We start from the raw sequence: 24,036 nt of genomic DNA, 5'->3' as shown, positions 1-24,036 counted from the left end.
ATCATGAATATGATTATTTGATTATGTTAATTACTATTATGCATTACAGCAGTGCATTTCCACCATGTTTAGAGAGTAGATAAAATAAGAACTGGCCATTTTTAATCGTATTATATTATTATGCTATTCAATATGCCATTTGGTTATTATTACCGATGCAGGAAGCCCAAATGTAAGTAGCATTTGATTGCTCTAGTGGATCGTGGTGGAGAACTTTTAAGTTACACACAGTACACACAGTTACACACAGTAGTAGTTTCATCAATTAAATTGCATTACTTTGTATGTGAAGTGGTTGTTTGTCCTCAAACAAACTTCAGATCAAATAAATGAAAAGGCCACTGATGCACTGTGGGTTTGTGGTTATAGGTGATAGGACTTAATGTCTTGACAATACCATTACGCTTTATTTATGATTTATTTTCCAAACAAGCAGGCAAACAAAGAAAACAAACCTGCTGCTGCTGCCTCTGCTGGTAAAAAAACAAAACAAAACAATGGCTGAACCAGTCTACATAAAGTAGCTATATGCATAACAGGCTACCTAATGTGCACATAACATGATTAATCATAACCATACTAACTTGCCTTACTTATAAGCCAATAATATAGACTGCAGAGAAACTGATTTCCAACAAAAGAGGATATTATCAAAATAAAACAAGCTAATAATGAAAGTGATCCAAAGTAGCCTAACTCAAAACAAATAACAGGGAAAGTAACAAACAAACTCTATAAAATAGCTCATCCTGAGTAATCCTATTAAAATCAAGCATCACAGTTTTCTTATTCATAATTTCATAATTATCAAATTGATGTTAAAAAGGCACTGTGGTGTTTAAACATTACCATTTAAAAGCATGTGATCCTCCTCGGCTGCATCACTGCTGCAGAGCACGTGACTGACCCGTTGTCACATGATAGAACGTGACGTCGTGTTGTAGTCGCTCAGCTGTTTAGTGCAGGAGGGTGAGTACATTCATGTGATGTTCACGTCTTATCAAATATGTTAACGTGCATAAAACGTATATATGTTTATTGTTTTAATGCCGAATTATGTTGTTGTGAAAATGCCATCGTCTTTGTAGCGGTCGTCCTTTTTGAAACGGACGAGAAGCTGTGTTAGCACATGCTAACTCCGTTTAGCATCCTCAGCTTATTTTGCTCAGCTAAACGGCTCTGTCTGTATCCCTGACAACGTTATAACTAGGCATTTCTGTTTGTGTGCCGTACATTTAGCCACCGCCTTAATACAGGTTAATAGCCTGTAATATGTGTGTATACTGTGTTGTTTTATCTCGGAGTTCCCATCCTAAGTCGTGACATTGGTTGGACCTGGGTAGCTAGCTAGCATGACCTGATGCTAGCGCTGTGAGCTTGGACCAGCCAAAGGCAGAATTAAACCTTAAAAACGAAAAGTAGGGTGTTTATTAATATCACACGCCAAGGTACATAGCATTAGTCTTAAAAATTAAACCTGAATGGTCTCTACGTGGCTTCCTTCCTGGTAGCTCTTGTAGCCAGTCCAGTTAGCTCCAGTGCCATGTAGGCTACTGTAAAATTAACTTTAACTATTGTCTGGGCAAATCAATCAGTAATTTGTTATGGAGAGCTATCTGTTATTTTAGCTTGTCGTAGACGCATACAGAAAAGAAATTATAACGTTTCCTGTAATGTTATGACCCTGTGGTTATATTGGCTGTGGTGTTTTTCCATTCAGGTGGTGTTGGATTTGTATCCTGACATAATATTGTAGTGGACATATCACGGCATCATGGATATCCGCGGGGCTGTGGACGCTGCAGTCCCCACCAACATCATCGCTGCCAAGGCAGCTGAGGTGCGGGCCAATCTGGTCAACTGGCAGTCCTACCTGCAGTGAGTACAACAACATTTCAATGCTTGACATATTTTATTGTGGTATTGTGTTATTGCTTTAGCTCAGCGTGTCAGACTGTACCCAGGTAAGTCAAGCTGTCACTAAATCAGTTCCTTCAAGTAGAGCTGTGAAATTACAGAAAGTGCAGTGTCCTAATCCAAAACTGGCTCTGCTGCAGTTCCTGTGTTGTGATTCACTGTCTTGAGTGATACTTCCTCTTTGATCTGACTTGTGACTGACATTGTCAATCCTATTACTTGATTCCTTTTTTTTTTTTTTGAACTCATGTACTATAAATGTTGTTACACTAACATCCTGTCTTCATAACCATAATATTTTTTGCCTTAACATGTGGTATTTCCAGATTCATTATCATTATTGTGCAAACTTTCCTTTTCATTAGAAGCAGCATGCTAGTGACAAGGCAAAGCCCAGTCTTTCAGTGAGGGTCAGTTGCAGTAGTAGTGAAAGAAATGAGTGATGTTGCACTAAAGTCGTATTGTCTCAATTAATTTTCTTCTAGGAGTCAGATGATCTCGGTGGAGGACTGTGAGTTCATCAAGAAGTTTGAGGTGGCCAACTCCGAGGAGAAGCAGGTCATTCTGACCAATGAAGGACATCAGGTAGGGAAAACTTAATATCATTTGTGTGTTTCTATGTTGGTGCCCTTTAAGATTTCTCTTTATATTTTGTTATTTTGAATCGTTTTTTTTTTTTTGAGCCCAGCCCCACGGAGCAGTGGGGCAGAGAAGAAAATGTGTTTCTCTGTGATAATTATTACAATTCTTTCTCAAACAAGAGTAAAAAACCTGCTGTGATTTGGTTTTTAAAGGCTTTTTACACTTGACTTCCTGGTATCTCTTCCTTTAGCTTGTAATACCGTGTTTGGTCTGAAACTACCGTGTGTGTGTGTGTGTGTGTGTGTGTAGTAGTCAGAGTCAAAGACCAGTGTCAACTCCTTTAGGTTGTAGGTCACTGTAAAAGGTCATGCTGAGAGGTTAACTCTTTAAAATCATTTGTCAGCTAATTTGATTTTGTAAACCTGACTTTAGACACACATGTTACTTTAGCTCACTTGAGTCGAGGTACCAGGCACAATAAAGGTAAAAGCTTTTTTGTTCAATACATCAATAAGGGGTTTTTGTCTTACTCAGTTTCTATATATCTATTTGTGTTTGCTCAGTGTGCAAAGACCTTTCTGAATCTGATGGCCCACATCTCCAAGGAGCAGACGGTTCAATACATCCTGACTCTGATTGATGACACTCTGCAGGTAAACAAACAGACTCACTGACTCTGGACAAATGTGTTGTTTATGTACATATTTAAAGACATGTTCAGAAAATTTGGAAGAATTGCATAATTTTACTGACGCCAAACAAGAGTTTTTATTTAGGTTTTGTTTTGTTTTGCTTCGGGAAACAATTGTATAGAGCTACTGTATCTTTAGGGATACTCCCATTACTTTCAAATTAATTTTTGACATGAAAATTTCATACCAGACTGCTCATGGGAAATCTTTTGTTGTTACTCAACAGTTACTTAAAGTAACATTTGAAATGAAAAAGAGACACATTGTTGAATGGAGTAATATGCATTTAAGTCCTAAGTAATCTGTTGCCCAGAACTGAACTTCTTCTAAAATGTCTTCTAAACACTATACCGTTAATGGTAATTCTACAAAACTCTGTCATTTTAAAGTGCCCTTGGGTGTAAAACATATTTTTGCACTGAAAATCCAAGCAACAACAGCAAACCTCATCACTTCACTTCATTGAAGTGAATGAATTATATCATTGAAATGTATTAATTGATTGCACCTCTAATCAAGACATCAGACTTCATTATGACTGTCGTTTGCATTATGACACTTGTATTAGTATAAATTTACTCTAACTTTATAATCCAAGAGTTTATCTTTGACTTAATCTTCACTGTCACACAGGAGAACCATCAGAGGGTGAGCATCTTCTTTGACTACGCCAAAAAGACAAAGAACACCGCCTGGTCCTACTTCCTCCCCATGCTGAATCGTCAGGACCTCTTTACTGTCCACATGGTGAGTTAGGAAATGTGGAAAAATCATAACAAGGACATATTGTAATTCACACTGTCCTTGTAATGTGTGACTAGCTGGTGCAAGTAAAACTTAGGCAATTACCACAAGCCAATTAAGCGTAGCCATAGTGTACTGAAGTTATTTTTTCCAGATAAAAAGGTTGTATAGCCTAATTTTTCACACATGCAATTCAGCTGAATTGAATCATACCAAAGCATCAATTATTCCTCAACCTTCCCTCCTTTTTCTCAATAACAGGCAATTATATAATGATTTTTCCTGACCATCCTTTTAAATAGAAAAAGGATGACCACCCAGTGACAAACAGAGTACTTATTATAGGGCATCCACAGCTCAATTAATCATACCGGCCAGATGACGCCCAGCAGGTGGGCCCGATGTGATCCAAAGTCTCTGACACTGCACGTTAACTCCATCCAGCTGTCACACTGACTTTCGCTTTCAAATTACAGCATCAATACTTCTCCACGTCCGCCTCTGGCAAGGAGGAAATTGCATAGCTGAATTTGCTCCTGTCTTATCACTGGATGCATTTGCACTTAACAAGCTGAAATTGTTAAATTGCGAAATGATGGCACCGCTGTAAATTCTCTACTGTTGGTGGACTCTTCATGCGCAGCAAATATGAATAATATGTCCCTCCCATATTAGGCGGCGAGGATCATTGCCAAGCTGGCTGCCTGGGGCCGTGATCTGATGGAGGGAAGCGATCTGAACTACTACTTCAACTGGATCAAAAGCCAGCTCAGTTCACAGGTACAGTAGTCAAAATTGCATGTAAAAGGGAATTTGTAAGTACTGCTGATTTTAAATAGATGCTCACAGTGTACAGGACGGTCTGAACTACACGTGGCGTCTAAATGGTACAATCTTGTGTCCTTCCTGCAGCAAATTATGTGTTCTGTCTTTTTCATGCATGCTACAGTACTGTGTAAATTGTGTTATTTGAATTATAAGAGGGGAAACAAACATGGGACTCTTGAACAGCAGTTACAGAAAGGCGGCAAACATCAGCAAAGCCATGCTTTCAAGGTACATGTTGCAATGTTCATAGTCTGAAGTTTATTTCCATCTGAAAATGTAAAGTTTGTTTATAGTGGTTAAGAATGATGCAGTTCATACTGTGGGTGCTCATCCTCCTGGCAGCAGGGATGTGCAAAGCAGTTGTTTTCTTTGTGTGTAAGTTTTGAAATGTATTCATTGTTTATCCTTGTGGTGGGTTTTTCTTTTCTTAGCTATTGGAGCATTCACCTCCAGAGACATTGGCCTCTTCTTTCTCATGGAGTTTATTTTATTCCCTTTTTTTCTGTGAAATATAATGATCCAAGTAGCCAAACATTGTTTTTCTCTATTTATTTCTATTAATTTAATTAAATTAAACTGTGTTGGCCCACAGTGAAAACCTTGTCTTAATTGATATTATGCATTCATTCAACTTGAAGCAGGCTTGTCTGATCTTGAGATGGTCCATTGAAAGCTGTACTGACGGTGCTGGGTTTGCCTTGGCAGATGAATGCACCAAGGAGTGGGATGATAAAACAGATGAATATTGATTCCTGGTTTCTTTTGTGGTTTTGTACAATATGAAAAAATATCTTGAGGTTGGTTAAAGGTGAGTTCTTCCATGAGCATGGTTTGTATATGTTCTCAAATGTATTTGATACTAATTTCTCTCCTCAACAGCCACCCAACAAATCAGTGAATAATCCACCGTCACTGAATTGCATTCGTGGCCGAGCTTTCCGCACACACTGTGACACTGTGACCCACCTGGAAGCGATGGCTTGTGAAATTTTGCACCTGTTTCTTTTGTTTATCTCTCATTAGAACCTACATGGTACAGGTCCAGAAACAGGCTCAGGAGCAGGAACTATTTCCCCCAGTGAAGTGAGTATGAGTGGTGCATCCTCAGTCACCCTGGCGCTTCAAGAAAAAAAACAAAGGCAGGGTTTGTGCAAGCTGCAAAGTATCAGCTGTCACTGGACTTTCACGCCTCTTCTTTCCCCTCCTTTTCTCTCCCATCCTGCTCTTGCACTCAGGTTTTTTTCATGATTACTTAAAGAATGTTGGAGGGCCGTCTTTTTTAGAGCAATCTGAGCGGAAATCTCCATTTAGACAGCATGGTGTTTGCTGCCACTGGTTGGTTTTAAATGTACAAAATTGCATGCTATAAGCCACTTTGCCTCAATGCTGAAAGCGCATGACAAACACAGCTTCTGCTGTACTAATGAGGGAAATTGGAAGAGCATAATTTGCACAGCAGCAGCATCCTACCATTATCCCAGACTTTGTTGAGAATAGCGTGATTATTCTGAGAACTGTGCTCAGAAACATACTGACTTGAGCGCTATCTAATAACTGAACATCATCTCTTTCTCTGCATTTCCAACCAGGTAACCTCTGCTCCTCTACTCCTCCACTCTTCTGTCTTCACTGTTGCCTGTTCTTGCTGGACTTCTTTGCTTTTATTCACCCTCCTTTTAAATAACAGATTAATGCGATCTATTTTCCTCCTCTCAGCTTCCTCCGCTCTAATCTCAATTTACATTGTTCTGCTCAGGTGTGGTGGGACACTTCCCTGCTATTGCTCTGTATTGTACTATTGTGGTCTCTAGCATGTGTTGGTGTATACATATGATAGACTGCATGTGCATTGCCTCAGGTCTGATAGGTGATGGTAATGCAAGTTTTGGACTGGTGTTCTTCCATGTGCTCTCTCTGCTTGTCAACTACTCAGTGTTTTTTAAAACTGCATTAATTGTACTTGACCTCCTAACATGTGATTTGTTCTCCTGATTACGCAGCTAAGGCTCACACCAACCTGTTTGAGTAAATCTACGCCTCTGTTCTTTGCAGAGCTCTCAGTATGTCCAGTGTGTTGCTGGCTGCCTTCAGCTGATGCTGAGGGTGAATGAGTACAGGTTTGCTTGGGTGGAGGCTGATGGAGTCAACTGGTGAGTAGTGACTGCTTCATAAACACGTTTACTTTGCCTGTATAATGTTTCTTTAATAAAGACTGCATACAAACATCCACAGTCCCTCCCTTTGACACTTGGGGGACGAAACCATGACCACACCAAAATTATTAGTAGTAAGAAACACTCAATAATACGTTTCCACTGGACCCTGAAATTTGTTTACTAGGGAACTTTACTTACTCCAATCTTGAGACAAATTATGTTAAGAAACTTAAATGTATTAATCATAACTTATTGGATGCAGAAATGAAGTAAGACTTTTTACAAAATATGGCAACCATTTTTAATTTATATGGAAAATCTACCAGCACACCAGGTTGACTAATTTCCCCGTATTCAGGCTTGGCATAATCTATGAGCAGTGATGCTGCCCTTCGTCTCTCTATGTAACTTTGATTATTGCAAAATGTATTTTATTTATTTATTACTATGATTTATGTATTTATTTATGCATTCATTACTATTATTTATTTTTCCACTTTCTAATGTCCTGTCATTGTGAGTTCATTTCATTTTTACCTTGCCACCTTGTTGATGTTGAGTTTTTCCCTGATTTGATTTTGTCTTGTCAGTTTGCAACTGTAACTTTGTTCTTGAAAAAAATCAAAAATCAAATATTCAATTAAAAGAAACACTCAAGTACACGGATTAAAGCCAACATTACTATACAAGAAGCCAGATGCGAGAGACTGTCCTGTTGAATTCATAGCTATTATTAAAGGATAAAATCAGATTTTCTTCTAAAAGCCAGTAGCTAATGAAATGATCAACCTGAGTTAGTGCCACCTCTACTGGGACGAAATCGCCGTCCTGATGGAGGCCAATTAAAGTCACTATTTCAAGGCTGCTGGGAGTTCAACAGGATGATCTGAGCTCTTTCTTGGCTCGTATATGATACCGTATGTGTGATGCTTGTAGTTATTTCTATAACTTCACCAAATCTTTAAGTTTAAAATGTGATGTTGCTTGTAAAAATTAACCCTGTGGATCATGTGAAAAGACTTGCTAATCAATTCCTCACCTGTGACATGGGTGTTGTATTAAGTGTGTAGAAAAGGCATTAGGTAAAAAAGAAATATCACTTTATACAGCATTGCAAAGTAGTCATACTACTTAGTTTGGGTCAGATAATTATTGCACATCTATGAGCTCCACATCTCTGCACTTAGCAGCTATTTCCGCAAATGCATGGCTCACTCTGTGGCTGCAGTCATTAGTTCTGTGCTCTGTATTTTGAGGAGCTCTTCCGTGACAGAAAGACTGTCTATGTCTGTCTGAACATTTCATTTTCTGCCATCATCAACAATAATGGATTGGCAACATGCAGGCACACAGCTGTGAAAGCTCCTCTTTTAGCAAACAGGTGCTAGATGGGAGTCGTGGAGATTCACTTTTCTTTTTTCTATTTTGATTGTTATATATTCATTTTCTTTTTCTTTTTTTTTTTAATGTCAGCATCACGGCGGTGCTGAGCAACAAGTGCGGCTTCCAGCTCCAGTACCAGATGATCTTCTGTGTTTGGCTCCTGGCCTTCAGTCCTCAACTCTGTGAGCAGTTGAGACGCTACAACGTGGTCCCTGCCCTGTCCGACATCCTCCAGGAGTCTGTCAAGGAGAAGGTCACCCGCATCATCCTGGCTGCCTTCAGGGTACGTGGGGAATTTATCACTCTTCTGTGTGTTGCTTCTCACTGAAAATGTTTGGACCACACTGTCTGAACTGCTGGAAGATTTAGTGCAAATATGCAGTTAAAAATAAAAAAAAATCAATTAACACATTTATCACGTTAAAGCATTCTTCTTTTTGTTCTCCTTTCCAACGTAGCATATGATAGGAATTAAAACCCATTAAAATTAATTGCCATATAAGATCTATTCTTTCTGCAATTATGCAGCTGTGCAGACAAAACGCACAATTCCCAGGTACGAGAAAACTGAAATCTGTTACTGGCGTTACTGTTGTGAAAGGCACATAAAGTGCTGCCATGGAAAGGTGTTTGCCATGAAGTGTTACACTTTATTAAGTCTGTTTTTAGAAGTGTTTTGAACTGAAATCTTACACGGCAACTTGAACATTTGTTTTTAATTAGGCTCGACACTTGATCACAACAAGAGCTGAACTGAAATGACAACTCTTAAACAGCAGCTCAGAATATTTAGTCGTATATAGACCAACACGTCACATACTCCTATGGGCTGTGACTCTGGGCTCGCTCTGCTGTTTTGTGTTGATGCCAGGTAATGAATTCCCCATACTATACCTTGACAGGATTAAATTAATGGCAGGGCCACCCATTTATCTCCCAGTGCCGAGTTGCTCTTTAACTAGAGGAAGTGAGTGAGTCTGACGAGGCACCATGAAAATACAGTGAAAATCAATGTGATAACTACCAGTTCTTTCTGAAAGCTGTCTTTTGTAGAGGAAGAGCACACAGTATTTAGTTTTTCTCTACAGTTTTATTACATTTTATGAAGATGAAGCCTCCTCTGAAACTATCCAAAGTATGGCACTGATGTCTTTGCTAACACATATAGTTTTGTCCAAGCCAGCAGCAGCAGCAGCAGCAGCAGCAGCAGGCAGTGTCTGTGACCTTGCTCAGAGCACAATGGTGTGATGAATGGCATTGATTACATGATTGAAACATGAGCTAATACCCAAGTGGAGGAAAGTTGGATGATTTTCAAAACCCAACCTTAAGAAAAAGTGTTGATGGTTTCTTGTACTTCTCTCAGACAGTTTTTTTTAGCTGTATTTCACTGTCACTGTGACCTAATCAAATGTGTCTCTGTGGTCCTAATGTACCACCTTCTAGTGTCTTGAGTTTGCTAAAAGAAATTAGTTTGAGACCAGTTGTTAGAGATCATGTCGTACAGTATTATGTTTGGCTCAATGCAATGTGTGTTCCTGATTTGAATTTCCCCTAAAGCTCATTCATCACAACTTTCATTTCAGCAGCAGCAGCTGTCACATCGAGTGTTTGTGAATGCACCCATGAACGAAAGGGCCTCTGCTTTTAATTAGTCATAGAAGTTTGAGGTTTGGTGTGGCTGCAGTATCCCGACTAATTAAAAGCAATGGTGTGCAGCAAAAGGAAGCTTCAGAAACATCTTGACATTCAGCTGGTTTTCCCTTGAGTCGTTTTGCATATCTTACAATGAGTAGGGATGTTAAATAAGGAGATGCGTAAAAACTCAGTCCCATTCAGAAAAAGAAAAGAAAACGCTAATTGTTTTGTTGAGTAAAAAGCTCTAAATGTTGTGTCATGCTGATTTTTAGGAAGTTGAGATTATCACAAAAATGTAAAATTCACTTTTTCACAAAATCTTTCTTCAAATACAGTCAGCAAAGTTGTGCATGTCGCTATTTTTCCCAAATGTCCTAATTATGCAAATGAGTCTGCTCACCACATGGGACCAGCAGTGTGACTTAAATTATACGGACCATCTGGAAGTCCTTGAACGCATCCTGACAAACAGTACTGCTGTTTTTGTGATGTGATTGCACCAACCTAACTCTGGTACTTTAAGTTGTTTTGAATTAACTCCCAGAAAACAAGACATTTCTTTTAACAATAAGCCTTTAACAACAAGAAGCTCATAAACACTGGCTAGAGGTCAGGATGGCATCTTCAAGTCCACTGTCCAGTCAGCGGTTCAAACACAAAGATACTTAAACAAGATGTAACAAGTGACCGTTTATCGGCTTTTATTGCTTTTATAAATGACCGACAGTGAATTAGCTGCTGGTCTTCATCACGCTGTTGTTCTCTCTGACAGAACCTCCTGGAGAAGTCGGCCGAGCGCGAGACTCGTCAGGAGTACGCTCTGGCCATGATTCAGTGCAAGGTGCTGAAGCAGCTGGAGAACCTCGAGCAGCAGAAGTACGACGATGAGGACATCACTGAGGACATTAAGTTCCTGCTGGAGAGGCTGGGAGAGAGCGTGCAGGATCTCAGGTACTCCACTGCACCTCACGAATAACATGTCATTAGTGAAAGTTCTCCAAACCATTCATTTTCAGAAGTGGTTCTGCTACAAAAGGACAGCTTGTGAAAAGAATCTCTGTTTAAGATTCTTTGATACTGTCACTTTGATATGAGGCCAGTCTATTTTCTAAAGACATATTTCTGTTTATCTTATATTCACTACATACGTATGTTGGTAACCTCCAAATGTTCAGATTGCCTTAAAGTACTGCTTTTCACAAAAGATGCTTGATAGAAGTAGTAGCTTTTCCTTTTTTCATTGCATACCGTACATATAACAGTGGTGATACTTGGACATTCTTTTCCACTGGTTTACATCTTTTCTGTTTTTCCTTTTTCGTATTTACAGCTCATTTGATGAGTACAGCTCTGAACTCAAGTCCGGCCGTCTCGAGTGGAGTCCTGTGCACAAGTCTGAGAAGTTCTGGCGTGAGAACGCCGTCCGTCTGAACGAGAAGAACTATGAGCTCCTCAAGTAAGATTAAACCTGATCCGTAACAAAGCATTTCATTCTCTCCATGGCTTCAATAACTCAATTTGATTTGATTTGATTTAACTTGACATTCTGGGAAAACAAAGTAATGAAACTCGGTACAGTTTGTTGGGGTAAATGTGCCATTTGGAACTTAAAAACATGATTTAACTCTAATAGGTTAAATTGAATTAAGTTTGATGTTTTGTTTTTTAGCTGAATTTGAAACTAAGTCTCTGGAAGGTTTAATAGAGTTTACAAAATTGAAAAAGATTACACACTTTGAAACTGCTTTTGGATTAATGAAAACTGGCAATGTTGAAAAAAAAGAAAGAAAAGACTTCAAAGTTTATGTTTTAGCCGGCCTAACTGTGCAGCTGCAGGGATGACACTGTTCAGACTCAGAGGAGAAGCAGAAAGTGGAGTTTTGAAACATTTTGATACCTTCACCTTGGCTCAGAAAACAGGAGTTGTACAATTTGTGAGTCAGGTCACAAGAGTTACAGTGTGGATTGTGTGTTTCAAGTGACTGATTAATGTTAATGACACAAACAGTCAGTTTATTTAATTGTTTGATGAACCAGCCATGTAAAAAAAAAAAAAAAAACTCCACATATTTCTGCTCCTCTGCACACCAGTGTTTGACATTTTCTCTTCTGCACATATGTAGAGATTTCAACCCTTTTTTTTCTTAATGAGCATCATTGTTTATTTGTTCAGTTTTTCCAGAGTCGTATCCTCTGAGCACACCTCTATCATTTTAGACCGTCACAACAGTTGGTGGATGAATTGCTGTGACATTTTGGCACAGACATTCATACTCGAGAGGCTTAATCCCTCTGACTGTGGTGATCCCCTGACTTTTCTTGGAGCGCCATCCTCACATTGACATTTGTGGTTTCAAATGAAATGTCCTGAACAACTGGTGGATTGATTTTGAGAAAGAAATTAGGTATAGACATCTATGAACCAACCAGGATGAACTGTATTTTTATGATATAATTGAAACAAAACTACATCATACAAAACATAACAAAACTAATTCCATCGACCTTATCTCTACTTTGTCTTCAGTACTAATGGAAGTTGTTTCCATTTTAAAGGTAGGGTTGGAGATCCTGGAAAAAGGATCGAGCAGGCCACATTTTGAAAATACACAATTTAAAAGTCCAAGCCCCTTTTCTCAGACTTCTCTCCGAAGACACGCATGCAACGCTTGTTCAACGTTGGGTTCACATCAAGCTGAAGCCCCATTACGCCACAGTATCGCAGAAAGACGCGTTGCTCAACATTGGGATTACATTGACCGATACGTTTGTAGAGCGACACTGTGCAGCATCGCTAACTCTCCGACAGCTTTTTCTCACGGCTCATTCATGTGAAAGAAAACATCATAATAAACCACCCAGCATCAAGCTTAGACGTACATACATTGCCACCTACTGGACTTCAGTGTGGTACATTGTATCACTGACGTTGTCTTTTCAGTGTCGTAACTTGGGAGGGACAGAAACGGCAGCTTGATTGACACATCACGATCCTATTGACTTGAACGTGGCGTTCAACATGATTGGATGGTGTTTTTACAGGATTGTCTGTTCCACAGGTGGCCGACTTTTTTCATTTTTGTGAATTAATTAATTGGTTGCAATTGAGGTGTGAAGAGGATTTCAAGCAATTCAGTAAAAAAATGAATTTCCGACCCTACCTTTAACTCACCAAAATAAACTGGTGCACATGTTAAACATTGTCACTGTGTTTCTGAAAATGAGATGTTAACTAGATTGGATTTTTAAATATTTAATGTTAACCACCTTTTAATCAGGTGAAACTTAATGGAAAACATTTTTTTTTTTTTTTAAGAAATGAAAAATTAGTATTAGATGTAACTGATCACACAGATTCAGAGGACAAATTCATTTTTGATGTCTGTGTGTGCCCAATCGATGGACTTGGCCGACAAGGAATAAAACATCAATTTGAGTCTGTGTTGGTTGGTATTCTGGTCACACACTCTGTTGGGCCTATTGACATTCAGTATAAAAACCTGATTTACACATCTCATTGTCTCATCACTGTCCTCTGTGTAATCAACTCAGGCATCATCTCGGCTGAAATTAGCCTCCTTTTTATTAGTCTCCTTCCCCAAATCTCACTCACACTTTGTCTTGCTTTCAACCCCGAGGTGTCACTTCACTTTCAGAGGATGTGTCATCTCTCATGTCCTTGGATTTGCATTTTAGAGTTTGGTTTTACCTCCAGTTTTAAAGTAACATTCACCTTGGCATCTTTACATCCATCACTTCTTCTGGGGGGGGAAAGAAAATCTCGGCTGCTCTTTTGTGGAGCTTTCTCAAAGGTATTTTTCCCTGGGAGAAGCTGTGATGGAATCTGCTTTTCTTTTTTTCTGAAGTAGACAGACCTCTCCGATCGAATGCCTCTCTTTTTGTCTGGCTCCTTTCATTAGGATCCTGACGAGGCTGTTGGAGGTGTCCGATGATCCTCAAGTCATAGCAGTGGCAGCTCACGACGTTGGAGAGTATGTGCGACATTACCCACGTGGCAAAAGGTAAGGCATCTGGCGGGGAAAACCAGATTGCATCAAAATGTCAGGCTACAGTAAAGTTGTGATTTACAACCATGCAAAAAAAACAAAAAACAGGCCACGGACATTGGTGGCCTGGAAATCTATATCAATAGCTGAGATGGCAGCGTATCTAACAGCTACTGAAGTGTCCAGTACACTGATTTTGACCTCTGTCACCATACTTAAAGAGAGCTCTCCTGTCAGCAGGCTGTGTAACACTCTTTGGTTTTTTATTTCCCCTGCCCTACCGAGAGATTTAAAGCTGAAAAATGCGGCTTCACTGTGGACCCTGATCAGACAGTCAAGGTTTTATAATGCAGTTAATGAATATGTTTTGCTATTTTTATGAATTAGCTGAGAGCAATAAACACAATCTGCCAAATTTCACCAAGATTTAGTTTATTTTTAACGGAATAATTCTCATTTACTGTAGCCGGTGTTTGTAAATATCTGAACACTCTACTCGTCTTGAGACTCTCTCTTTCCCTCCATATATTGTTAGCTGTAATGCACACTAGTAATCCATCAGTAACGGCTTCTTTTTATTCAGAATCTCAGGGTCATTCACCTCATTTCATTGTTAGTTAAATCCCTAAAAAGATGAATGGAGTACTTTACTGTACCGATGCATGTACGTTCACCTGCTTTACTTTTCTCTGTCCAGATCATTTACTGTGTTTTACCAAGCCTCACACTGATCTGTTTTCCCATTTCGAAGCATTATATCCTTTCACAATACAAAGAAAATAACAGTGAGGCTGGATTAGATTACCCAAGGCCGGACCACTGAATGACCTATGAAAATAGGGCCATTTCTCTTTGTGGATAAAGGCTTTCACACATTATTCCCTTTATTCCTCCCATTTCAGGGTGATCGAGCAGCTGGGTGGAAAACAGCTGGTGATGAATCATATGCACCACGAGGACCAGCTAGTCCGTTACAACGCACTGTTGGCTGTGCAGAAGCTGATGGTGCACAACTGGTATGAACACATTAATAGACATATTTATAGCCTCATTTATGTGACTGATGTTTTCTGTTTAACTACTCATCATCAAAAGACACTGAGGGATAAACTGCTCTGAAGGTTTCTGAGGAACTATGTGAAAATTAGCCCATAAAAACCATCAAGAATGAAATGTCAGTGAAGGAAGGATAGTATGTAATTTAGAAACTGTCTCACATTCGTCCTGCTCTGACAAGTTAATTTTTCAACTGTAAAACATCCTCATCAGTGCATATCTTTAACCACAGTTATTTGATAACAACCTTTAAAGAATCCCTGCTAGAAATACTCATCAATTTAATAATTAATGTAATTAGTAAGAATGCCCTGATGACTTTATGTAACTGATACCGATCATCAATGAGTTAGATTGGCCGATAACAGTCATTTTTGTTATGTTAAGTTCCATTCAAAAAGAACGTACAAGAAGCAAGAAAAACATGCATATCATCACACATACACACACAAATGCATGTACATACATACGCACACATACACATAAGTGCATGGTTACCGTAGTCACAAAACAACAGTGCAAGATTATATTAAAAAAAAAAAAGTTAGTATCATACACTAATGACACTTCCACACAGCTGACATGTCAGTTGTTTTTCTGGTGACCTGTCGTGCTCTAGGTTATTGAACCAGGAGGGAGGAAGGACGAGGTGTTGACCACAAGTGATCAGATGAATTAAGTCAGACCTACAGAAAAACTGTAATTAGTGAAATCTTGTCGGCAGCTGGTCAATTAGGCATCACTAGTATATAACTAAATAAGGTATTGTTTATTTTTTAATTGTCAAATATTGGTGTCATTAGGGGCTGTGTCCACCAAACGTGCTATTAGCGCTCACAGCGTCTACTTACTTTCCATACAGATCCTTTGGAGTCTTGAGCGGAAAAAACACTCTCGCTCAGAGCGCTTCAAGATGAAATCTGTTCGACTTTTAAAACAGCGCGGCGCTCGTCAATGTCACTTTTCCTACACTGACCAATCAGAATCAAGAAGGGATGGGAGATACAGTGGGGAAAATAAGTATTGAACACGTCAATAGATTTGCATGGTGAGCATGCATAGAGGCCATGGCGGTTGAGTGCATCAAAGATATTCAATAAATGGAAAGATACTCCATGAGCGGCTGCTCCAATGATATGAAATGGTTACACTTCCTGTCTCTCTAAATGGGCGTGGCCAACCGTCACCCCACCTCGTCTGTGAACGTGTGTGTGGATTTATACAATTTTTAGGTAGATGAAAGTGAGATATTTATATTTTCTTATGATAACATTAAATATTTACACTACTAACAGTCATATTTAGCACGCCAAAAATAATTTAAATCATTTTCACGGGAGTTCGCGGCCGTTTGTTTGACGTTGCCTAGGAGATCGGTGCCAAATCTCGCGAGAGTGTGTCGTAGAGACAGAGACAGGTCTGGAACAAAGTGGATTTTCTCCGGATCTCTCCGTCTGAAAATTACCATTTTGGTGTCAAACTGTTCAGAAGAGATGTGGCTTGTGAGAAATGAGTCCAAAATTTGCTTCAGTGACCGTGGGGAGAAAGACCCGACCATAATCGGTGTTCACATTAAATTGTCCCATAGGAATCAATACACTCCAAGCTGCCTCTGGTCTCTCTAAAGGGGCGTGGCCGTGCAGAAGCCCACGTGACATGCATACAGGAAGCTGACTCGTCATGAAAGGTCTTGGTTTATAAACCGTCTTTGAGTGCATTAATCATGTTTTTTTTTTTTTTTTTTTTACAACTGTACCTGCTAATTGCAGCTCTCTCTACAGCTCTCTGTCAGGGCTCCTTTGCTCTTGGACGACTCCTCTTAGTTTTCTTTTGACTCTGTCAGAAACCTTGTGAGGAGCATCGAGTCATGGCCGGTTTATGATGAAATGTTGTTCTGTTCACTTCGGGATAACGGATACAACGGTGCATTCAGACACGTCTGTAACCGATGCATCAGTATGTTCTGCAACATACGTTTCTGAAGGTCTTGAGAGTGCTCTTTGCTTTCAGCCATCATGAGACGCCTCTTGTGTGACACCTTGGTGATGAGAAACCTTTTTATAGGCATCAACTGGACTAAACCAGCTGATAATACTTTGCACTGATAGGGGACAGGATTGCTTTCTAAATACTGACAGACTCCAGCTGCTTTCTTGGCTTTCCAAACCTTTTGCACCTCATTTTCTTCTTGTGTTCGATAATTATTCCCCGTGTCATTTCACTTTATTACACATTACTTAATTTATGGACGTAAATGTTTGGATTTCTTTGTATGTGTGCATTACTTGGGTTGTTGCCGACATCCGGTGAGAATTTTATGTCAATAGCTCTATTAGAATTATTTTTAGAATAGAATATATTTAGAATATATTTTCTGATAAAAATGGTGACGCGTTCAATTCTTATTTTCCCCGTTGTATGTTACCGACAACAACACAACCGGCGACATGGCTCGGGTTATATCATGCACCCACACTCGTTTTGAAGGAACCTCAGGGTCCACATCAGAAGCTGCTGCTAGTGCTGTCATGAATTTCTTGCGCTCCATTGCTTGCAAACTCAAAGTTGGACCAACGTTGCAGTGTTTACATTAAACGGCACGGAAGTGAGACGACTCGTTTTGTAACCTAGCGACAGCAGCATTCTGACAAGGAAGGGAGAGAGAGAGCTCCAAAATGATGGTCGAGGATGTGTGAACGCTAAAAGCTCGTTGGGTGGACACGGCCCCTTATTCCTTAAAGATCCTCCGTTCAAATCGAAATCAGAGCTCAAATCCCACTGTCATGAGTTTTAAAAGCTTTAAAATCATCATCTATACCAAACCGAAGATCCTCTCTCGGTGCAAACTCTCAACTCACCATCACCATTGTTGGTTTATTTGTGTGTGTGTGTGGTTGTGTGTGTCTACTTGATTGCTTGGAAACACTAAAAACCAACAAGCAACAAGTGAAAATGTGTTTGTTTTCCTGCCGCTATCTAAAACACACTCAGCTTCCCGAGCAACAGTTGATGCAGGAGCCGTGTGTAATATCAGAGTGTAGCGTAGCGCTGCTTTCCCTCCCTCCTAAGTGATTTTAATGTTCCATGTAAACTGAGCGTTCACTGAAGTGTGAGCAGAATTTCATTCATCCACTGCAGCACAAAGGGTTTTCTCCCTCATTTCGCTAACTGAGAAGAAAAGAAAAACACACTCCCATTGTCAGAGCCACAATAGAAAGTAGGGTGTGTTATCACCACTCAACCTGAATCCTCTGACATTCAACATGCGATCTTATGTTCATCAACAGCAGCCTGTGTCTGTTGCAGGAAGAGAGGGGGGCTGAGTGGAAAGTTTTTTTTTTTTTAAAGTTTAGAGAAAAAAAAGGAGGTAGTTTTCTGAGTTAGAAAAGACGGCATGGGACGATATAATGACTCTCAGAAATTGGACTCAATGTTATTCATTTTCTATGGCCAATAAAAAAGATGAGTGAAGAGCTAATGTCACAGAAAGATGGTGATAAATTAAAGAGAGAGAAAAATGAATTGAAGGGAAACGAAGTAGGTGCAGGTAAGAAAAGAAACAGCGGCTGCTCAGGGATTTCACTTGCATATGATTTATAGTCTGATTGATATTCAGCACTCTCACTTTTCCTTTTTACGCAGGGGAAAGCTACAGCCTGTCATTTAAAAGCCCGGCGCATAAATCGCATCTAAAGCCGTTCATTTGTTATTGTGTTTCCTTCTGACATCTACTTCTTTATCTGTCCACGCCCTCCCTTGTTATGAACTCGGCCTCAGATAACGACGCACTGTGTTTGACTCATGCTGACGCAGCAGCACAATGGCTTGGTTTGTGTTGGCTAGAAAGAATCAAAAAAAGGGTTTTGAAAGAAATCAAGGAAGGGAAATAGACTTGAGGATTTGTTGTCAATGTCAGTTTTCTTTGGGGTGGGGGTGTCTCAAGGTTGTTCTGTCGTTCTATCGAGTTGCGCGCTGCCTACACTCGCTGTCGCCATGAAAACAGAAAGGTGTGAATCGAATGGCAGGAGGGGGGAAAAAAAAAAAGGACTGATTGGTGCCGAAGTGAAGGACGGTCTCCACTCACCCACAAGTTGATACATACAGTATTTTTAAAAGCTGCTCACCACACCCACTGTCACCTTGAGTGGGCTGTCTTGTCTTTGTTGTTCTCATGATCTTCTCAGCCTACTTACCAAAGGCCTCTGCTGTCATGACAACAGCACAGATGGATGTTTGAACTGAGAAAGTGCCGTTCTTTTATCCTCGTTACCTTTTTTAATCTGCTTTGTAAAAGTCGTTTTTTGTTTTCCTATAAGGTAAGGTAATTCCAGGTCAAGAAGTCGTGTGAATGGATGTAATGTTTCCATTCAGCTCTGTATTGTGACGGTTTGTTGTTTAAACCCATCAGCGATTGACATTTGGTTCATCCATGTGTTTTCCTGTGCCTCAGTGTCTGAGGCCGAGTCATGGTCGTTTGTGCAGAAGTCTATACATAAACTGTCATTAAATAGTATTAGTGTTCATACATACAAAAATACCTAAATATGTGTTGAAGATCATTGGGTATTACCTTTAAAAAGAGAAAATAAAGCCTGAGGGAGTAAGTGGGGGGGAGAGAAGGTGCAAGAGTGGGAAATTGACCTTGGTGAGAATTTCCAATGGCTTTGAATGCGTATTCCTCTTTCCAGTCCGTGATTTACTGAATAGAGTGAATGTGTTGTTGATTTTGCACTGATTGCTTGAATGTTGTTCATTTCCCAGATGACTAGGTCCTTATTCTCATTCTTCTTCTCATTTGTAGAGTTGACAAAAGCTTTTGAAATGTGCAACATGTTTCCTACTAGTTGCACACTTTAAAACCAAGAATGAAAGAAAATTGTCCCACTCTGGGCTTTTTGTGGCTGTAAAGTATCACAAATCCATCTAATCTAACCTCTACACATTACTAAAATACGTGTTTACATCTCCATCTCTCACTAAATGAGTCTCTTTGTGAAAGCCTCTTTGTACAGAGAACGATGCAGATGTGTTGTGAGGCAGAGGCAGTAGTCGCTGCATCTGACTGACTGTAGAGTTGCACAGCTGGCGGACGGCTGCAGAGGAAAATGACATCATCTGCACACTGTCAGCTATGAGGTTACTAAGGATACATGTTCCCAAGTCTCAGAAACAACACGTCTTCATCTGAAACATTCGGCTGTAAGAACTGATCACAAACACCTGAGACCATTACTGATCAATGAATACAAAATGAGTATTAAATCAGAATATAACAGAATAGAATGGATGTTTTTATTGTCTTTCAGACATTACATCAAGATGTATTGCAGAATGAAATTATGTTTGCATTTGCCCACAACAAAACAAATAGATAAAAAAAATCTGTAATAAAAATAACCAGGTTAAAAAAACAGTAGAAAAATATATAAATATATAACATACATATATAAGTAAATATGTGCAGTAGGTATAATAAATAAGATTTAAAAAATAAGAAAATAAAACAAAATGTTGTTGCATATTGAACTGCATTGTTTAAGACAGTATTACACAGTCTGGCTGGGATCTACTCGGCATATTGTGAATCCTTGTCAACGAAAAATGTTTTAAAAAGGGTTAGGGTCTTTACAACCTTGAAGAAAAACAAATCTTTATTGAAATTCTCACCATGAGACATTTCAGATCTGATATCACAGGAGAGCCACCTGTTTGTGAACCTAATTAGAAGTTACATTTTTGACAAGTAAATGTGTGAGTGGTCTTTGAAAGGAGGAGTCCAGGAGCATTTTGGAAGACTGTGGATTTCATGAGTCATCACATTTTCAGACCAAAAGCTGCACAGGGAGGAACAATTAAGCTCCTTACTGTGACAGTCTGCAGGCTTTCTGTGCACGCCCCCAGCACCTGTGTGTCTTTTGTGGATGTGCGAGCATCAAGTACTAAAATCATGTGTTGCCATTTCCCACTTCTTAATTTGGCTGTAAAGTGCCGCTGCTGCCAGACGGCCTCCGCCATTGTCGTTACATTGCCATTCGGCAGCTGCAAATGAGTCGTGTCGCTCGCTGTGATTGGCCGAACCTTAGTTGTTTCTCTTCAGACAAAATTGACTTTCAAATGAATGTAACCGTAATGTAATGTGTTGTTATTGCGGGCGAAGGCACATGAAGACTGGCTGAAAGCTGCATTTCACTTGATTGAAATTCCACGTTGTACACACTGTAGTGCATTCGCTGATGTAAAAAAAATAATCCCACTATGTACATGATTCCCCTGAGGCGAAGGTGTGATGTATTGTCAAGTGGCTGTATTGTTTTTATTTATCTTACGGTTAGCCCTCATTGGCCTGAGGCGTTTCCACCTGCAGTGAAACCTTTTTCTGTCACACCTCAGAAGATGAATCACATTTATTCAGTTGTTATTGTTGTCACTTTGCAGAGCAGATTTACACAGCAGCTGCAGATACGTTCATCAGGAAGTGCTCCGGTTTCCTAACTCCTCCTCCCAGTTGCAAAACCATCTTCCTTTATTAACTAGTCGGTTGTGCTCTGACTCGAAATATAGTGTTAGAGATACATGAGGCCCGGAGGAACACCCTTCATACACAGCACTTGACCGTGATTTAAAGGTCAGGGGCTTTAAAGCTGTTGTTTGACAGGTGGGGATTGATCAGGAGCAGATGTGAGGAATAATTCACTGGAAAATCGGCAGGTTTGCAATTCTTTTGGAAATAAAAGTAATTTCTCTGTCTTCAATTGCCTTTGTGCGACGCAGTGAAATTCTTGCTTTGTTGGTTAGTTATGAAAACACTTGACTGTTGATTGAGTTGAGTTCAAAAGTGAACAAATGAAAGAGATGTAGTGCAGCCATGGAGACTGAAAAATTGGAAAATAGAAAATGCAATTCAGTGAAATGATGAAAAAGGCTACTTACTGTTTCCCCATGGCTCCTCCTATACTGTGCTGTATTAATTGCCTGCTGTGATGCTTAAAATAGGGTACGTGTAGGAAAGAGTTTCATAAGAAGCTCTGAATGGCTCTCTGGCTCTGTAGGAAGAAATAGACACAGGATGTTTGGCAGCATCAACACTCAGTGGTCTGGGTGTTATTTTTTTTTTTTTAAGAGGAGCATTTCTTCCATCAGGAGTTATTTGCCAGCTTCTTCCCTATTTAGTTTTGCGAGAGACATTTGAGATCTCTGGTAGCAGGAAGGTGAGTGTCATGATAACACACCTGAAAATGTTACTGCCAGGAAAGAAACCTGAAGAAGTAGAAGACTGTGACCTTTCAAAATAATGGCATTATGTTTAAAATATCATCATGTCTGGGTGAGAATCGGCAGGAGAACTATTCTTCAAACTGATGCTAAAGGCCCCGAATCCCTGCAACCAACACAACATGGTTGAGTTAAAGGAATAGTTCACCAAAAAATGTCATTAACGACTCACCCTCATGCTGATGAATACTCCAGAGTACTTTTTTATTCCTCAAAGTGCATCTGGAGATCCGGGAGGTTCGTAGTCCAACGAAAACTTTATATGAGAGTCGATAGCGCCCGACAGAAAAAGGTCCATAAAACTACACAAAAACCTCGTAATATTCCTCCATACTGCTCGTCCACTGCAATCCAAGTGTCCTGAAGGAATCGCATGCATCGTGTGAACGTGAGAGTGCGCCCCAGGCAAATTCAATACAAGACTGGGTTAAAATGTCCTAAATGACGTCGTTTCAAGTAAACTCTGGACTATATCCCTTAAGGACACAGGACTGCAGTGGGCAAGCAGTGTGTAGGAATATTACAAGGTTTTTGTGTAGTTTTATGGACTTTTTGTGTCGGGCACTATTGACTCTCATATAAGGATTTCGTTGGACTACAAACCCCCCTCCCGGGTCTCCAGATGCACTTTGAGGGATAAAAAACTTCTCCAGAGTATTCATCAGCATGAGGGTGAGTCAACAATGACTGAATTTCAATCAATCAATCAATATCCTTTATTTAACCAGGTAAAAAACTCATTGAGATTTAAAAACCTCTTTTCCAAGAGTGACCTGGCCAAGACGGCAGCACACAACAGCTCAGTTGCACATCACACAAGACTCAAATAAAATACAATCACACATTTCAGGAAAACATGATTAAACAACGCAATCACACAGTCCGATTGAGCTCAATTCTCTGTCTATTATAATTGACCTGAATTCACCCAGAGTTACAAGATGTGTCAGTTTCAAGTCCTTCTGCACATCATTCCAGGTCGACGGGGCTGAAAATTTAAAAGCCTTTTTGCCCATTTCCGTTCTCACTCTCGGGACCTGCATCTGTATAATGTCCTGAGAACGCAGCTGGCCATATCGGCTAAGGTTTCTACACATGTGTACACACAAATATGTAGGCAAAAGTAATTTTTTGGTGAACTGTTCCTTTAAAGTAATACTGTACTTCCACATTTCCTTCTTAGGCTTTGGATATCCAAAGGTATTGGCGTAAAATAAGTTGTGACTGGGATTTTTTTTCACTGTTTCCTGAAGTTTCATAGACCTAACAATCATTGTTTCCATCAGGTGGGTGGATATAACAGATGAGCTCATGTTGTGAGTGAAAACTCTAACGTGTTTGTCGTCCCTCTCTCACAGGGAGTACCTGGGGCGGCAGCTGCAGTCCAGCGATCAGCAGCAGGCTCCGGCCGTGGCGGCTCGAAGCTGAACTCCTCCTGTGCATGTGTGTGTTTGTGTATCACTGTGTGGATGAGTGTGTACTGTACGTTGGATGGGTCTTTGCCATTTTAATAATCTCCTGTTCATTTTGTGTAATGAGTCGAAAATCAGATGCCGTGGTTTCCTCTTTCCGCCCACGCCCCCGAATTGATCCTCGATGTTCCCTGATTTGAGTGTCGTGTCTCGTGTCGTGCCCTCGCTAAGTGACGTGTGGTGATTGGAGTCGCACTTTACGTCTGTGATTATGTACAAAACTGAAAGTTATTTAAGTCTTACCTCCTCAACATTGTATGTGAATCAATAAAGATGCTTATCTATGGTG

At 39.9% G+C, this 24,036-nt stretch overlaps 3 protein-coding genes across 3 annotated transcripts in view; 1 reads left to right on the top strand and 2 right to left on the bottom strand.

Annotated features, from left to right (window-relative positions):
- rgs20 (regulator of G protein signaling 20) overlaps positions 1 to 922 on the bottom strand; it is a 14,437-nt gene extending 13,515 nt beyond the window's left edge. Inside the window, exon 1 of the mRNA XM_085803954.1 lies at positions 850 to 922. The gene's annotated coding sequence lies outside the window, so the exon portion shown is untranslated. The remainder of the gene's footprint in view (positions 1 to 849) is intronic.
- atp6v1h (ATPase H+ transporting V1 subunit H) lies at positions 916 to 24,036 on the top strand. The gene is made up of 14 exons (XM_085803951.1): positions 916 to 969; positions 1,721 to 1,878; positions 2,403 to 2,502; positions 3,063 to 3,152; positions 3,825 to 3,938; positions 4,611 to 4,715; positions 5,787 to 5,846; positions 6,816 to 6,913; positions 8,393 to 8,585; positions 10,713 to 10,891; positions 11,271 to 11,396; positions 13,861 to 13,962; positions 14,850 to 14,963; positions 23,634 to 24,036. The coding sequence occupies exons 2-14, from the start codon at positions 1,775 to 1,777 to the stop codon at positions 23,701 to 23,703; spliced, it is 1,455 nt and encodes a 484-aa protein (XP_085660077.1). The 5' UTR covers positions 916 to 969; positions 1,721 to 1,774; the 3' UTR covers positions 23,704 to 24,036.
- clul1 (clusterin-like 1 (retinal)) overlaps positions 22,810 to 24,036 on the bottom strand; it is a 279,095-nt gene continuing 277,868 nt past the window's right edge. Inside the window, exon 9 of the mRNA XM_085803953.1 lies at positions 22,810 to 22,823. The gene's annotated coding sequence lies outside the window, so the exon portion shown is untranslated. The remainder of the gene's footprint in view (positions 22,824 to 24,036) is intronic.

The sequence above is a fragment of the Trachurus japonicus genome, chromosome 17 (assembly GCF_045865225.1).
Source record: "Trachurus japonicus isolate A0001 chromosome 17, Traja_1.0".
Taxonomy (NCBI): domain Eukaryota; kingdom Metazoa; phylum Chordata; class Actinopteri; order Carangiformes; family Carangidae; genus Trachurus; species Trachurus japonicus.
The sequence above is the reverse complement of the archived record's forward strand: the minus strand, read 5'-3'. Positions and strand labels throughout refer to the sequence as shown.

Coding starts and splice junctions, on each gene's coding strand:
- atp6v1h (XM_085803951.1), top strand. CDS start 1,775: ATGGATATCCGCGGGGCTGTGGACGCTGCAGTCCCCACCAACATCATC. Junction 5,847..6,815: donor GAACTATTTCCCCCAGTGAA/GTGAGTATGAGT, acceptor TGTTCTTTGCAG/AGCTCTCAGTATGTCCAGTG. Junction 8,586..10,712: donor TCATCCTGGCTGCCTTCAGG/GTACGTGGGGAA, acceptor TCTCTCTGACAG/AACCTCCTGGAGAAGTCGGC.